Source organism: Spermophilus citellus (assembly GCF_964194105.1).
Source record: "Spermophilus citellus genome assembly, chromosome: 3".
NCBI classification, from domain to species: Eukaryota; Metazoa; Chordata; class Mammalia; order Rodentia; family Sciuridae; genus Spermophilus; species Spermophilus citellus.
This window is the reverse complement of record NC_138184.1, coordinates 8,598,990-8,614,594: the sequence shown is the minus strand read 5'-3', so window position 1 is coordinate 8,614,594 and position 15,605 is coordinate 8,598,990. Positions and strand designations below refer to the sequence as shown.

The window sequence follows — 15,605 nt, the reverse complement described above, 5'->3', positions numbered from 1 at the left end:
CCGTCAGTGGAACCCAGCACACTCCATGCCTGGAGCCTGTGTGCAGGAAGGGGCTGGGCCAGGGTGCTTCCTAACATGGGGACCAAACTCGTGGAGGAGACGGCCAGGCAGGCAGGAGGAATTAGAGGAGGGAGGAAAGAGGTGCAGGGTCAGGAAGAGGCTGGCAAAGTAAGAGGCCAGATGCTCTGGAGCCTTAGAAACCTAGCTAAAGGTAGGGCTGAGGGGCTGGAGGTGTCACAGAAGGGGGAGAACAAAACCGAGTGCTTTCAATACCTCGTCTGGTGAGCTATGTGAGGCAGGCTGAAGGGATGAAGCTGGGGACCAGGGAATGTCGAAAGTTGAGGGGCAAGCAGATAGGACTGCAAGAGGGGTGGGAGAGTCATCCCTAGGGCTGTTTTTTTCTGGAATGGAGGTGAGAGGATGGTTCAGGGCTGCCCCCATCCTCCATGTTAGCCCTTCAGGTGGTCCCATGTGAACCCAGAGCAGAAAAATCTTGCAAAGGGTCCCACTGGCCCAGAACCCACTCCTCTGCGGCCACAGGAAGGTGGTGGCGCTCCTCCCAAAGGCTTATGTCCCCATCTCTAATTAATGGCCTTCCTGATTAAATCATCTCCGCTTTGCGCTGGCATCTCCGGGAACTTGGACACTGGGGCCATATTGGGAATGAACCCCATGAATAATAAATGGGGCTGCCTAATGCACTCATTTAAAACCAATTTTTAAAGAAATTCTCCAGAACAGTTAATTTCCATTTAAATGAACAAGTGTGACATCAGAAAAGGACGGGTTCCTGGGTTAACACCTGAAGCTGCACTTTGATCCATACCAACTGAAAAAAACAAACAAAAACGTCACAGGTCTGGGATGCTCGGAACACTGTACCACCCCCCAACACTTACATTTATCTGGAGGCAGATTTCCAAGGTGAGGGGACAGGGTGGTTTATCCATCTGATACTGAACCCTCCAGAGTAGGGTCATGACTGGAGGATGCTGATTCAGCCTTTGTCCAGAATATGCTGAGACACGGAGATCCACTTCTCACACCAAGAACAGAGCTGATGGGACCCGTCAGTCACATCCGTACCTCAAGTCTCCAGAGCCCGGGCACCTGGCACACAACTGCCCACTCTCTCTCCCGCACACAGGCTCAGCAATCCTTCTACTTTCACGTTTGGGGTTTTGTTCCAACCAAGGGTGAGCAAGGGGAGAACACCGCCCCTCGAGGCCAGAACCGTCTGTGTCTGCCTGTCTTAGGCTGCCACTGTTAATTCTGTAATGTCCCGGTCATTATAGACAGGGACCTGGCTACATCCAGGAAGTTGTAATAACCCTGTTTGCCCTGAGGTGACCACCTCTAGCCCTGCCCAGTAGCCAGAGGCCAGGACTGATGCACATGGCAGAGGAGTGGAACCAGCTCTCTGGGTCAGGGCCTGGCCTGGGAGGGGGTGGGGCGTTCAGTGGCTGAGCCCTTGCCAAACGAGCGCTCATCTCAAGCACTGGGAAGGAAAAAAAATATCAGAGGAGACTACACTGTCACCATCCTAAAGGCTTGGGATTTACAGCTCCAATTCTGGGCAAGAGGGTGGGTGAGAATGTGGAGCAGGTGGGGAAGCACAGCTACTTAATAATGAATCACTCAGTGAGTGGGCTCCGGGGGCAGATTTGTCTAATAGCAATGTTCTTTGAGTTTTGGCCACTGCATGGATAGACAGGGAAGGGGAAGGACGAGGTCCAGGGTCTCTCAGCATGGCACAGGACACACATGCACACACACACTTTGTGGATGCCCAAAGTGACAGTGTCATAAACACTATTTCTGGCCTCACACAGGGTAACGGTATGCTCCTCCTTGGCAGCATTTCAGACTCAGCAGGAGCCCGAGGGAGATCCTTCCCTGGGTTCTTGTGTCACAAATCAGAACACAGAGCTATTCTTCCCTTGGAGCAGCACTCAGCAAAACCTGCTCCCCAACCCCTCACTTCCAATCATCCCCAGGGGCTCCCCTGTACCAGGAGCAGTGCAATCGCCTCCCCAATCCCACCCAACTGTTGCTGCAGACAGCAGGGCTACCGCCTGTCTGCCTCACAGCCCCCATGATGGAACATTCTGCAAGGAGGTGTAGCCAACCAAGCCGGCTCTCCTCAGCCCAGCAGAGCTGGGAAGAAACTCATTAAACCTTCCTAATGACAAACGCTCCAGCAGGCGGCTGGTGGGGAGAGCGATTGCTCCAGAAACCAGCCAGATGGGAGCAGGCTCAGGTGATTGTTTATGAGTCTCAGCCCTGGAGTTGGGGGTGGGGGCTCCCTTGGGATTCAGCCTTATTTTGCAGGTCCCCAAGCTTTGCCAGCTTGGCCACCCCCACAATCCAGGCTGGTCCCACCAAGTGAGGGGGCCGTGGGTGGGAGAACCACTTCTACATCTAAATGACTCTCAATAGCCCCCGTCCCAGGCCATGGCAGAGGCAGCTGCGGAGGTGAAAGTGGACAGGCAGGCCACACTCGCAGCTGTCCACCCTGGCAGGGGCCCTACCCAGAGATGGAGGATGAGGGTCCACCTCCCCCTGCCCCAGGCATCCTCTCAGCTTCACAACAGCCAGTGGAAGCCGCACTCTGCTCCCCACTCTGTTCCTCTGCTCAGCCCCTTCCGCCAGGATCTCTGCTGACAGCGGCACCTGGTATTAGCCCACTTCCAGGGGTCTTATGTTACCATGGTAACAGCAGCTGCAGAGGGTGCTGGGTCTGGCAGCTGGACCCAGGAACAAACTGTTGGAAGTGCTCCAGGTGACAGGGATACAGGCATCAGGATGCTGGGTATGATTTGTTCTAATCTGACAGTGGCTTGTGTGTATGAGGGTGGGGAACGGGTGAACAGCACCCAGCACCGAGGGGCCTCAGCCTGGCTCCCCCAGGAACAACTGGCAGGTCCACTGGCTCCATTCCCAACCCGCTGAATGGAGGCCGTCAGGTGAGCGAGGTGGGGCCCCTGCATCCTGGGACAGGCCCTGGGGAGGGTGTGGCACACCCTGCATGGTCTGGGGCTGGAAGGTGCCCCACGGCCCTGGTAGTCCTATAACTGGGAAGAACGCCCACAGGACCACCCCGGTACAGAAAAAGGGAGGTTCCAGGGCATGAAGAACAGTGTGAACAACTTGGGATGATGGACAGTGATCCCCTCTCTGCACGACGGCCCCCACACCTCACCAGGGAAGAAATGAGACACAGGACGGCAGAGCAGTGGTTCCAGGTTTAATGGGGGAGCAAGGGGTGCTGCACTGCCACCCAAAGGGCCCGCAGCTGGGCGGCTGGCAAGGAGCATTTGCTTTTTGCAACTAAACAGAGGAATGGGGCAAACCGAGAACCCAACAGCTCAGGCCTTGCTGCCTGCCTGCCTCTGGGACCTGGGGGACAGGTCACCCCCACTCCCCTGGGTCTGGGAGCCTCCCGACCCCCATTGCCCTTTGAAGTCAGTTACTTCAAGGGAGTCTGGCGGGGAGAGCCCCACCTGCAGGTAGAACAGGGAGCGGAAGCCCAGAGCTCCCAATCTCGAAGAGCCCCCCTTCAGCCATTTTGGAAACAATAAATACTGTGTGATGGTAGCAGGGAGGGGCACTCACTGGCCAGCGGGCAGCAGGGGAGCTGGTGGGTCCCGCGGCCCTGCCCCACCCTGCAGGCCAGCCTGGGCCGCCCACACTCCTCACTCCGTGCGTAGGATGATGTGGATACCAGAATCCGTGAATACGGGCCCGCTCATCTCCCCTGTCCGCAGCGCAAATGAGGCGTCTTCAAATGGCTTCTGCATCTGACCTAGGAACCACGAGGGACAATGGAGAGGAAGGGTTCAGCAAGTCAGTGCAGGGCCAGAAGGAGGCAGGTGAGTCGAGCCACAGCAGATGCGGCTCCCGCCTGTACCCACCCCTACTCATCCATCACTGAGTTTATGGCCTGTCACGGAGCAGAGCTGCAGCCTAGCTGGAGGTGGCAAGGCCATTAGGAGGCCCTGGGAAGCCCGAGGACAGCATGAGGGATGGCAGGCAGAGCCGCTGCCACCATTATGCATTTAGAGGCGCATTTTGGTGATGAACTCCTCTCCCTGGGCCTGGCTCCCCACACGGGCACATCATCTGTCCCACAGGCCTCCTGGGGTGGGTGAGGGCGGGACTCTCCCTCTTTGGCAGAGGTCTGAATACCATAGCCCACCCTGGGCCTGTAGACCCTGAGGACTGAGGAAGGCCGGTAGAAAGGAAGAAAGGGGGAGAGGAGAAAGGAGGTGGTGGGAGGAGGCAGCCAGGCCACCGTGGCTCCCTGATTTCCTCTGTCCTGGACAGATGGGCCTAAACTCAGGGCTGCTGACCTGCCCCCTCCCCTGGCCCTTGTTTCCCCACTTGTGAGACTGGAGAGGAGATTCTGGGGACTTAGCTCAATAGCCCTGACAAAAGGGAATGCTAACAACAGGATGGAACCAACCTTTATGGGCCCTGATGGGGACAACTGTGCAAAGACGCACAGACCCTGGGAGGGAATAACATCAGAAAGAAGGCTGTGCTGCCCCTACTCTCTCCTGGCTGCCAGCTTCCCAGGCAGGGCAGCCGCAACAGCCTGAGGAAGGGACTGTGCTGCCACCTGGTGGGCTGGGAAGCCCTGTGTGACAAGGGCCACACTCCTGAAAACCCACAGGCTCCTCCCAGCCTCTACTGCCCTCCTGGCTGCAGATGGTCCTCGCCTAGGGTAGGGTGGTGCCCTTTCCTTGCCCACCTCTGCTGAAGGCACCCAGGTCTCCCCTGGCCTTGGCCGAGCTGCAGTCGCTGAACTGTGAGGCCAGAGACTCAAAGTCTTCCTCTCCCGACTTGATCTTCTGGATGTAGCCTGCGGGGACAGGAAAAAGAGCCCCACGTCAGGGGCAGGGCAGAAGGCCATCCCCAAGGGGGATGTAAGCCCTCCTCTGACCACTGTGCACGCTCCTCACAGACATTGCAGGCCACAAGCGCTCCATGCACTCACTCAGTCTTCTGTTTGTGCACTGCATGAGTCCATGAAGAGGTGCCTTCCACGTGCGTGCCCAGGGACACAACCAACCCTGTCACCCATTTGCATGTACCTGTGCCTGTGATCCTACAGTGATACTGATGGCCAAGCCAGTCTCCCCCTCTCCCCTCCCTCTCTCTCTCTCTCACACACACACACACCGACCTCCTCCCATCCCCCAACACACAATACTTAGGAGGAAAATCTACCTCTAAGTTACAACAGGGAGTAAGAACAGGAGATGGGAGACTGAAGGGATGGCGGACCCCACAGCAGGAGGCTCACCCAGCCCCAGGGTAGTCCGAGAAGGTTTAGGACAGGCAGGCCAGGGTACGAGCCCAGGTCTGCCACAGAGGCCAGCCAAGCCCTCACCTTTGGGCCTCAGTTCTCACTCGGGACAGGGGAGACAAGCCCTGAGATCACTGGAGCATTGAGAAGAGAACCCAAGGGGACTCCAAGGGATGCTGTGTCAGCCCTGTGCACGGGGGTCCCATAGGCAAGAGACACGGCTCTTCTCCAGCTGCCCTGACAGGTGTCTGGCAGAGCCCCAGATGTGCAGTCCAAACCAGCCCCACTGGACTACAATTCTCCTGGAGGGAGAGGAAGCCAGGGGCAAGGGAGGAAGGAAAAGGACCCCAGCAGAGGGGAGTGAGAGGGCAGTGCCAAGAATCTGGGTGACTCAGGTTTTGGAGCAGAATGTGTAAGATCTGAACACGTGTGCACAAATGTGTGTGTGTGTGTGTGTGCGCACTAGGGGTGAGGGTGTGCAGTGTAAGTATGCAGCATGTGTCAGAGTGTACTGGTGTCCAGGCACGGGTGTAACCGTATGTGCGCACATGCATATGTGCGCCAGGTAGGGAGGAGCTGCCTGTCACCTTCCTGAGTCCAGGCAGTCCCTGAGGTGGCCAGGAGTCTGTGACACAGATACAGGACAGTCTATCCTGTCCTTCCTTCATGATCCTCCAGCTTGACAAGCAGCCTTAGCACATGTGAGCATTCTGGCTATCTCCTTCCCAAGTTCCCAGGGCAATGGCCCCGGACCCTGGAGCAGCCCTTGGTGATCTTGGACCCTGTACCATTTTCCTGCCTGGCCCAGCAGTTGCTCTGTGGAGTGCACCAGGGACTATATCCACCCCACCCATCTGGCTGGGCAACTGGGCACCAGCCCACAGCTGCCATTGTCTCAAGATGTGAGGGTTACCCAACACATTTTTGCCTTTGCAAAATCACCAACACTTCCACCAATTAATTCCACCAACCTACACAAAGCCAAAATGCCTGTCAGCCAGCCTGGAGTAACCACCTCTGACACACCCACCTGGTACCGGCTTGAGCCCCATGGGGATCTTGCTGGATCTGCCTCAGGTTCCTGTGGGATGCGAATGCCACCCTAATAAACACGACTGGCACCAAAGTAGAAACCGTGTGACTGAGAGAGCATGAATGTTGTTCCTGTCTGGCAAAACACATCATGGCAGTGACTTCCACATTGATCTGCACACTGCCAGAGCATACAGCTCAACTGCACCTGCATCATCACTTGCACCTGTCTCCCAGACTGCCAATCTTGCCAGCGTGCTACTGTGACACACAGCACAGTACCAGGCAATGAGTGAGGTGCTGACAAAGTTGCCTCTACTCCTCTCTGCTCTACCCATCCCTGGAGGCGCTGCCTGATGCCTGTCAGACAAGCACATTGGCCATACAAGGCTCCTCCCTGCTCCCTGTTTGGGCTTCATGGAATACCCAGGTCTGGCTGGAACCCACCCTCCTAGGCAACCAAGGGGTCCCCTTGTGCCAATGCATCCATCAGCAACTCTGAGCTGAACCAGACATCCCTAGTTACCCTCCTCTCCTCTTCTTTCTGGCTTTCTGAGTGTACCCCAGCCTTAGCCGTACAGTACCAAGTTTCCCCACCTCTCATTCTGAGTGGACCACAGTCAGCCAGTCAAGGAATCCTGATGCACAGTGCCCCTGGGTACCTGCCTGCCTTCTGGCAGCAGAACTGCGTGCAGGAGCCCAGCACCCACAGAGCTAAGCCCACAGCCTTCCCTGTACAAGTGTCACCTTGCTGCACCCCGCAGCAGCTGGGGCCACAGGGATCCCTAAGACTGGACTGCCTAGGGCTTTCTCAAACACATTCAGTGTGTAAGCCATTTCCACTTAAAAATGAATAAGAGCCACGCTTTGACCTCACAGTTCACATCACCCAGATCAACCTGACAAACCAGCTCTCTTCGAATATGTTCTGTTTTGATGGAGCCTCACACAAATTTTTAAAAAAACCTTTTTCATCCTGAGTTTTCCTTATTTTGACAATGACCTGAAAGTGGTCGGTTCCATGTGTCCCCTCAGCAGCTCAGTCTACACATGCCCCTACCATGATGATGTCACTCCTACTCCTGCCCCACCCCACTGCCTCCACCTCCAGACCTTTTCTTAGTTCTGCTGGGCACCAGCCTATGTCTTCCGGTCTTTCCTGCAAGCTTCCCAAAGCCCCTACTGTGTGAGGTGCCCTCTGTGGATGCTGCCTTTACCACTGTCCTGTGTGTGTGTGTGTGTGTCGAGGACAGGGGCTGGGTCGACTTTGTTCATCACTATTCCTGCCGGCACCCAGCAGTGTACCCAAAACAGGTATTCCCCGGTGTCCAAGGAATTCATGAATTAACAAGACAGAAAAGGCCACAGGGAAGGAGGGAAAAGGGAACCACCACTGGAATCTCCTGACTTTTGTACCTGAACCTTAAGTGTCAATGTGGAGGCCAGACTTCCTGGGCCTCCTCCAGGAGCAGGCCCTGCCTCACTGATTGCAACTACACCCGTCTCAAGATGGCGCCCGTCTCAAATCTGGTCAACATGGCTCCAGCCAGGGAGGGCTCTCGCTGAGAACTACCCAGACCCAGGGCAGACTCTCCAGGAACAGGGGCCTTCTCCCTGCTTCAGGGTGCTCAGGAGTCCCTGAAATTGCATGCAAAACATAAGAAGACACATCTCCGCTGGCAGCTCTAGGCTGGCCTGCTCACAGCATATCCCTGAGACCTAGAAGGACTCCAACTGCTGGGTTCAAATCCCAGCTCTGCTGCTTCTGAGCTCTGCATGTCTGGTAGGTCCGCCTCTTTGAATCTCACACTCACTGGCCTATAAAATGGGGTAATAAGAGCTTCCACCTTGGGGGGCTGTTCTGAGGAGTAAATGACCACTGGAGCAATGGCTGGTGCAGAGAAAGTCATTCACACATAGGAGCTGAATGTCTGTGTCCCCAAATGCATAAAATGAAGCCCTAGCCTCCAGTGTGACTGTGTTGGGAGGCAGGGGCCTCTAATAGAGTAATTAGTGTTCTTATAAGAATAGACACTGACAGGTGTGGTGGCATGTGCCTGTAGTCCCATCTATGTGGGAAGATCACTTGAGTCCAGGAGTTCCACACCAGTAGCAAGACTTCCTCTCAAAAGGAAAAAAAAGAGACTCTTCTTTCTCTCTCTCTCTCTCTCTGCACTAGCACTAAGGAAAGGTCATGTGAGGACTCATCAAGAAGACAGCTGCCGGGGGCTGGGGCTGGGGCTCAGCAGTAGCGCGCTCGCCTAGCACGTGTGAGGCCCTGGGTTTGATCCACAGCACCACATAAAAATAAATAAATAAAGTACAGGTATTGAAAAAAAAAGAAGATGACAGATGTCCACAAGCCAAGAGAGGCCTTGCTAAGAACCAAGCTTCCATCAGGCTGAAACCCGATCTGGGCCTTCTGCTCTCCAGACCGTGAGAGGATAAATTTCTATTGTTGAAGCCACCCAGTCTAGTCTCTTGTTATGGTAACCTAAGCTGATATGCCATAGATACTTAAGAGAGAGTGAATGAACAAATGGGGTGACCCCCTGAACCTAAAAAGATTTAATTAGAGACAAACTTCCCACGTTCCCACCACATCCTATAGGCTCCTTCCAGTCCAAGAACCTTAGGGGAAAGGGTCTGCTCAGGGAAACAGGTGACAGGATTAGGTCTGCTGTCCCAGAAGACCAAGGATCCAGCAGGTGGGATTGCCTGAGACTAATAGGCTAGAAGGATGCCACTGACCCAGGGGAACACCAAGCCACAGAAGCTCACTGACCCTTGAGCCTTGGAAAGGGTACGTGAGAAGGAGTGCTACTCGTTCTCTGAGCCTCGGGTCCTGGGCAAGCAGGAGGGTCTTGGAACAATGGGGAACAGAAAATGAGGGCCTGTCCATGGTCTGGCCTCCTCAGACAAGGACACCAACAATGACACCCGGCTGGGCCTTGGATTCCTGACAGTCTCTGGCTGTAGCTCAACAGCTACAGGAGAACCAATGCTGGGAAAAGTAGCCTCAGCAGAAATGTAGAGGCACTGGTTCTGCTGTGGGCAGTCTGTCCTCAGGGTGGAGAGGAAACACCAGCTCTAAATGGGCACTGATGACACTCATTAGCCTGCAAGATGGGGCGGGCACTGCCCAAATCATCATCTCCTGATCACCTGGAACAAGCCCAGGATGGGGAAGAACATTCACTTTCTTGGGACAGAAAACAAGGCCTGGATGCCCAACACTTGCTGACACGACACAGAAGCGTCTGGTTCCCTAGGGCCATCTCACCGATCCTCCAGCTGACCACCAAGGGTCTTGTCTCAGTCCAAGAAGACAGTGAAGCAAGGTTAGGAGAAGGAGGTCATGGTCCAAGGTCAGTGGAGGGTCTCTGGCTGAGCCACTAGGTCTCCTGCATCCCTGCTCAAATCTCTTTCCAGGGGCTTCAGGACAGCAACAGGGGCTGCCCATGAACACAGAACCTGTCCTGGCCTGAGCTTCCCCACAGCATGTGCCGAATGACTGGGACCAAGAGAGAGCCCATGACTACTGGATTTTCATGGCCACCCTGGCCCTGTTCTACAGGTCAGCAAATGAGGCTCTCATAATGAAGACACTTGCTCTGTTCCACAGGCTGGCCTGGAATCAGACCTGCAAGGGTGGGTCCTACGGTCCTGACCTTACATCACCTTCTCCTGAATACCTAATCCCTGCCCACCTATCCATCACCAAGTCCTCCTAATTCTGTCTCCTAAACATCTCTAGAATTTGCTCCCCCTCACTTCAAATCCCACCCCACCCCCAAGTTCAAATCACATTGTCTCTAGCTGCAATTACTCCCACAGCTTCCATGGGGCCCTCCTGAACAGACAGGCGTGGAATTCCTGCTGCCATTCCCAACTGAGTCTGTGTCTACTTAAAGTTAGGCCAAGGGCCCAACTGCTTGGTATCTTCAGACATCCCGCAGGATCCCCACCAACCACAAGGGAAGACAAGACACTCTCACCTGCCATGCCCACACCTGTGCCCTCTTACCATCCCCACCTGCCTCAGACCTCTCTCACTGGGGTCACCTCACACATCTGTCTCCAGCCTGGCTCCTCTGCTGAACCCCAGGCCCTTTCCCAGTCTCTTCCTTAGCCCCAAAGATTTAATGAGTTCCTCCCAGACTGGGCCTCTTCCCAAGTGCCCTCTACTGGAGATGGTACCTCTGTCATTCCATCTCCAAATGCCCATCTCCTCTCGGTCACTTATGGAGTGCAGGGGCCTCAGAACAGGGAACACTAGCGCTGGGACGACTTAAGAGGTCATCCTATAATTCCTTCTAGCCACTTCCTCCTAGTCCCCGGGGGCAGCCAGACCCCCCTCAAAGCTCAGCCTGGGTTCTGAGCCTTCTGGCTTCCCGACCCTTCATATTCCAGCCACACAGATCTCTCCTGAAGGCACAGCACCGGGGCCCCTCTCCTGGTTCCACGTGACCTGTGCTTCCTGCTGCCTCCAGGATGGATCCAAACCCCTCACCTCACTCAGGACCCTCCTCCCCTAGCTGGGTTCTGCCCCTGAAGGGTTTCATGCCCCTCTAGTCCTCCTGTACAATTTTCCCCAGATTTCTGGCTACACCCTAGCCCCCTCCATTATTTCTGCCCTGTCCTCTGCCAGGAATCCTCCTTGCTTGCCACTGGCCCACATGGTTCAAAGAGCTGTGTCTGTCTGACAGAACTTCCTTTTACATCCCCACCCAAGATGGTTACCACCAGGACACGTAGCTTCTGAACGCCTAAAGTGAAGCTGATGAGAATGAGAAACCATTTTTAATTTTATTTCATTTTAATTAGTTTAAACAGAAATAGCTGTATATAGTAGTGGTTGCCACACTGAGAGCTCCAGTCCAAGGTTCTGCCAACTATGCCCCACAGGCCAAATCCTGCCTGGTTTGGTAAATGAGGCTTTCCCAGCACACAGCCACAGCCATGTGTTTACATATTGTCCACAGCTACTATGGAGTTTCAAGGCAGAGCTGGCAAAAACTGCATGGCCCACAAAACCTAAACTACACACAGTCTTTGCTAACCTTGCTTACAGACTACAGTGGTGACACAGATCAGGGTTGGGTACAACTTCCTCCCCAGGTCAGAGTAAACCCACCAACTCTGAATGCTTGTTCTACACTAGGCATTCACTTACATCATCTGAGTTAATCACAGCAACCCTGCAGGGCAGGAAGCTGTGATCCCCATTTTATAGGTGGAGAAACTGAGACTCGGTCAGCCAACTCACACAGTCAAGGTCACACAGCTAATAATGGAAGAGATTAGATCTGTAATCAAGTTTTGAATCTGTGGCCAGTGCTCTTGAATGACTAGTTGCTGGGTGCAGGAAGGTGTCAGGGACCAGAACCTTTATAGACTAGGGAAAAGGAACCCTAGGGTTAGAAAGAAAAAAAAAAAAACAATTAAAACAACAACCAAAAAACCTGACTCCCTCCCTAATCTCAGGGGAAACAGGATTACCTTTTTCCCCCGTTCTAGGAGTATGTCTTTGCACACATACCCACCACAGGAACTAAATAATTCAGACTTGGGATGGCACCAGAAGATCTAAGAAATGACTATCTCCCAAATTAACAACGGAAGTACAGAGAACATGTGGAACATAGCTTTTGATTAGCCTCTTTAAAAACACCCTGTTTCCCCTGAGGGGCAAAATCACAACCCCTGGACAGGAGTCCCCAGTGTTTCTCTTCTCAAGGCACTGCTGCTATCTAAACCCAGATGTGCCAGCCTGAAGGCTGGTCCTCTGCCCCTATCCCAAGGCTCGCCTTCAAATGCCACAGAGCAGAGAGAGGTGGTCATTTGAACCAAGCTTATGTCACATACAGGCACTTCTGTGTAGGCCAAGGTTATACCCGACAGTGGAACCAGGCTGGAGTGGAAGGTCTGATGTGACCTGAGAGGACTCCCTCCCAAGAAAGACCCTGCCCCAGCCCAGCTCACCATTGATCAGTTCCAGGGCCTCCTCCTTGGTCCGGGTGATCTTCTCCTGCCGCCAGGACGAGGGCCGCCTTGACTGACTATGCTTAACCAGCAGGTGTGAGCAGCGGACCCTGGCAGGCTCCCCCTGCCCATTTTTGCTGCCACTGCTGCTGTTGCCACTGGGTCGCTCCCATTGGCTGGCGTTAGTGATGTGATTGAAGTAGTATACCCGGCCTGGAGGGGAGGACAGGAAGGATCTCAGCTGGGGCTATGATCACAGGATATCACCCTGGGCCCCTGACCAGAAACCAGGACAAGGACTGGCTTATGCGATGCCTTCACACAGCAAACCCACTGTGTGCCCACATGTGCCACAGGCTCTGAAGATGTAAACCAACAAGGCAGGACCAACATGTTAGCTCCCACAGAGCTAACACTGTATGTGGGGCCAAACAAGCATTAAACAAGCAAGACAAAATAATCAGCCAATGACAACTTCAGGAAGGAAAATAACCCAGAGTAACAAAAGAAGGGAAGGAGAGATTAGGGAGAATTTGCGATCAGCAGCCAAAACACCTGAGTTTAAATCTGGCTCAGCCACTATCCACTGCATGATCTATCTTCCCTGGGCATCAGTTTTCTCACCTGTAAAATGAAGAGCACCTGCCTACAGTGCTGACTGAGTAAGTTCAACATCTGTAAATTGCCTAGGAGAGTCTGGCATATATTAAGAGTATAACAGCTTTTATTTTCTCCATTGCACAGATGACAAAACTGAGGCCTCACCCTCTGCATCTCTGGTAACAGGTAATGTTTCCTGCACATTTATTCTGCTCTAGACACATAGAGAGGAGATAGGAATTGAACTCAGGTGTACCACAACCAAGAGCTCTGCTTTTAACTCCCTACCCAATGTCCTATGATGCAAGCTAGGAAACAGCATTATTGGGGACCAGATGTTATGCAGGTGTCGAGGAGCATGAAAGAATGAAGATTGCAAATAAAAAACTTAAAGGAAGGACCCAGTAGATTCTGGGTATCACTCCAAGGGCCAAGAATTTGCCTGGGCTACATAGTGGACTTAGGACTGTGAAGGGCAGGATCATCCATCAAGAAGGCTGTAAGGGTTGCACTGAGCAGAAATGCAAGAATGGGACCAGAAGCAGGGTGTAGTGGCACAAGCCTGTAATTCCAGTGACTCAGGAGGCTGAGGCAGGAAGATCACAAGTTCGAGGCCAGTTTTAGCAACCGAGTAAGACACTGTCTCAAAAAAGAAAAAATATGGGGTGAAGCTCAGTGATAAAGCACCCCGGGGTTCAATCCTCAGTACTGCAGGAAAAAAAAGAATAGACCCAGAGCTGGGCACAGTAGCAAGTTTATGCTGGAGGTTGCAGTCACACATCAGCTGCAGCAGGCTTGGCAAGAGCATGGATTCTGGGGGTAAATCCAGTGGAGCCACTGACTGAAACCTTAGCAATGCCTCAGTTTTCTCATCTGCAAAATGGGATCAAGAGAATAAAGACATCAAAACTCATGGAATTACTGTGAGAAGTCAATGTATGCAAAATTTTCACCAGAGCACCTGGTGTTCAATAAATAAGAATTATTATTGTGACTATGATTACTATGGGCTCTGGAGGAAGCAAAGTGATCCTGGACCTACCCAGAGATGCTGGACCAGCTTTTGCAGCTTTGGCAGTGAAGCAAGAGGTGGGCTTTGGAGGCAGACTGACTGGGGCAGAACCAGCCCCCAATCCTTAAAATGCATGATTTTGGACCTGTTCCTTAAGTGTCCTAGGCTCAGTTTCCTCACTTTTAAAATGGGAGTAATAACTACCCATCCCTCAGAGTTATGGCAATTCAGAGAACTTAAATACTTAAAGCACTAGACACGATGCTTGGCGCTCAGATGCATACCCAATTATCAACACTATTATTGTGGCAAACCCCACAATATCAGGCCCCACAATATCAGCCATCCTCAGATCATCACTGGCCGACATTGCAGACTCAGCAGTAGGGGTAGACGGTAGGGGCGTTAGCAGGAGTAAGTTGTGGATTTGCGGCAAGGCAAGATCCTGAGGCCACGCCCTTTGCACGGTATTGGGGTGTCTTCCTCCCAAAGGTACGGTACCCCCAGATCCAGTGGGTTGAAGAGACTTCCCCCGACAGCGTCAGGTGCATCAGGCCGAAACGCATCAGCCGGGCCGGCAGGACCACGGCTATTGCCTGGGAAGTGCCATGGGATCCGAGGTCCCTCACTCGCCCCGCCCACTGCCTCGGTTTCCTCGGGTCCCAGCTCCTAGGACTCACAGCCCGCACAGGGCGGGTTGGGGCCGTTACCCGGGGGACGGTGTGAGGGGACAAGATCCCACGGAAGGAAGGTGGCGCCGCCGCGTCCGAGGGGGAAGCTCGAGCCCTGCTTCCGCGGGCTCGCGCGACCCCGCCCCAGCCCCGACCCCCGCGGCACCTGAGCTGCGGCTCATGCGCTTCTCCCAGCCGGGCGGCAGCTTCTCCTCGTCCGCCATCTTCCCTCCTGCCGCAGCGCCTGCTCCGCCTCCGTTGCACCGCCTGTCGCCCGCGCCCGCCCACTGTCGCTGCCTATTGGTTCTACGCGCCCCGCACCGGTTCCTGGCTGCGACGCACATTGGACATTCCAACCGTCCCAGCTAGCTCTCTGGCTTCCTATTGGGCAGAAGTGAGGGTAGGCGTACCCACCCACGATTTATCTGGGCCCCGCCTCCTCCCTCCTAAGTGGTGGGGAAGGGACACGAACCCGCCCTTTTCAACGCCTTCGGTAAGCACCAAAAAAGTCCCGACCCGTTCTTGGCGCTCTTCGCCGCGGAGCCCACCCGGGAAAGATAGGACCTTATTGATTGGCTACTGCAGCAGCAGTTCCCTCCTTCATGAACAGTTTCCGGAAGCCTGCCAGCCCCCAGGCGGAAGCGTCCGGCTGGTGTGGAGATAACAGGGGAACCTCCACTTAGTACTTGGAAGGAGACCGCCTTTGCTGTTGCCACAGCAACACAGTTGCCTTGGTGAAGAGTAGCTAGATGCCTAATTTTGGTTCCTCCATCCTCCCTCTTCCCACCTGACTTTTCCAGATGTCCAAAAGGAACCTAGCCCGTTTTTAGTTTTTATAAGGCTATTTCCCAATGCTACCGACCCAAACATTTCCATGCCTTTTGTAACCTACTTACTTCAATTTACTCCCTCTTAATCTGGCTCCTACCTCCATCCCGGGTGACTAGTGGGTGATAGCACTGCCACTCAGGTGAGGGCACAGGAGCAGGTGTGG

The 15,605-nt window shown here is 54.0% G+C and overlaps 1 protein-coding gene across 1 annotated transcript; it reads right to left on the bottom strand.

The window, feature by feature from the left end:
• Positions 1 to 3,234: 3,234 nt before the first annotated feature.
• On the bottom strand, positions 3,235 to 14,884 carry PIN1 (peptidylprolyl cis/trans isomerase, NIMA-interacting 1). Its single transcript, XM_081285039.1, has 4 exons — positions 14,778 to 14,884; positions 12,329 to 12,541; positions 4,754 to 4,864; positions 3,235 to 3,805 (listed from the first exon to the last, which is right to left on the bottom strand). Exons 1-4 carry the CDS (start codon positions 14,833 to 14,835, stop codon positions 3,696 to 3,698), a joined length of 492 nt encoding a protein of 163 aa, XP_081141165.1. The 5' UTR covers positions 14,836 to 14,884; the 3' UTR covers positions 3,235 to 3,695.
• Between the last annotated feature and the right edge of the window lie 721 nt (positions 14,885 to 15,605).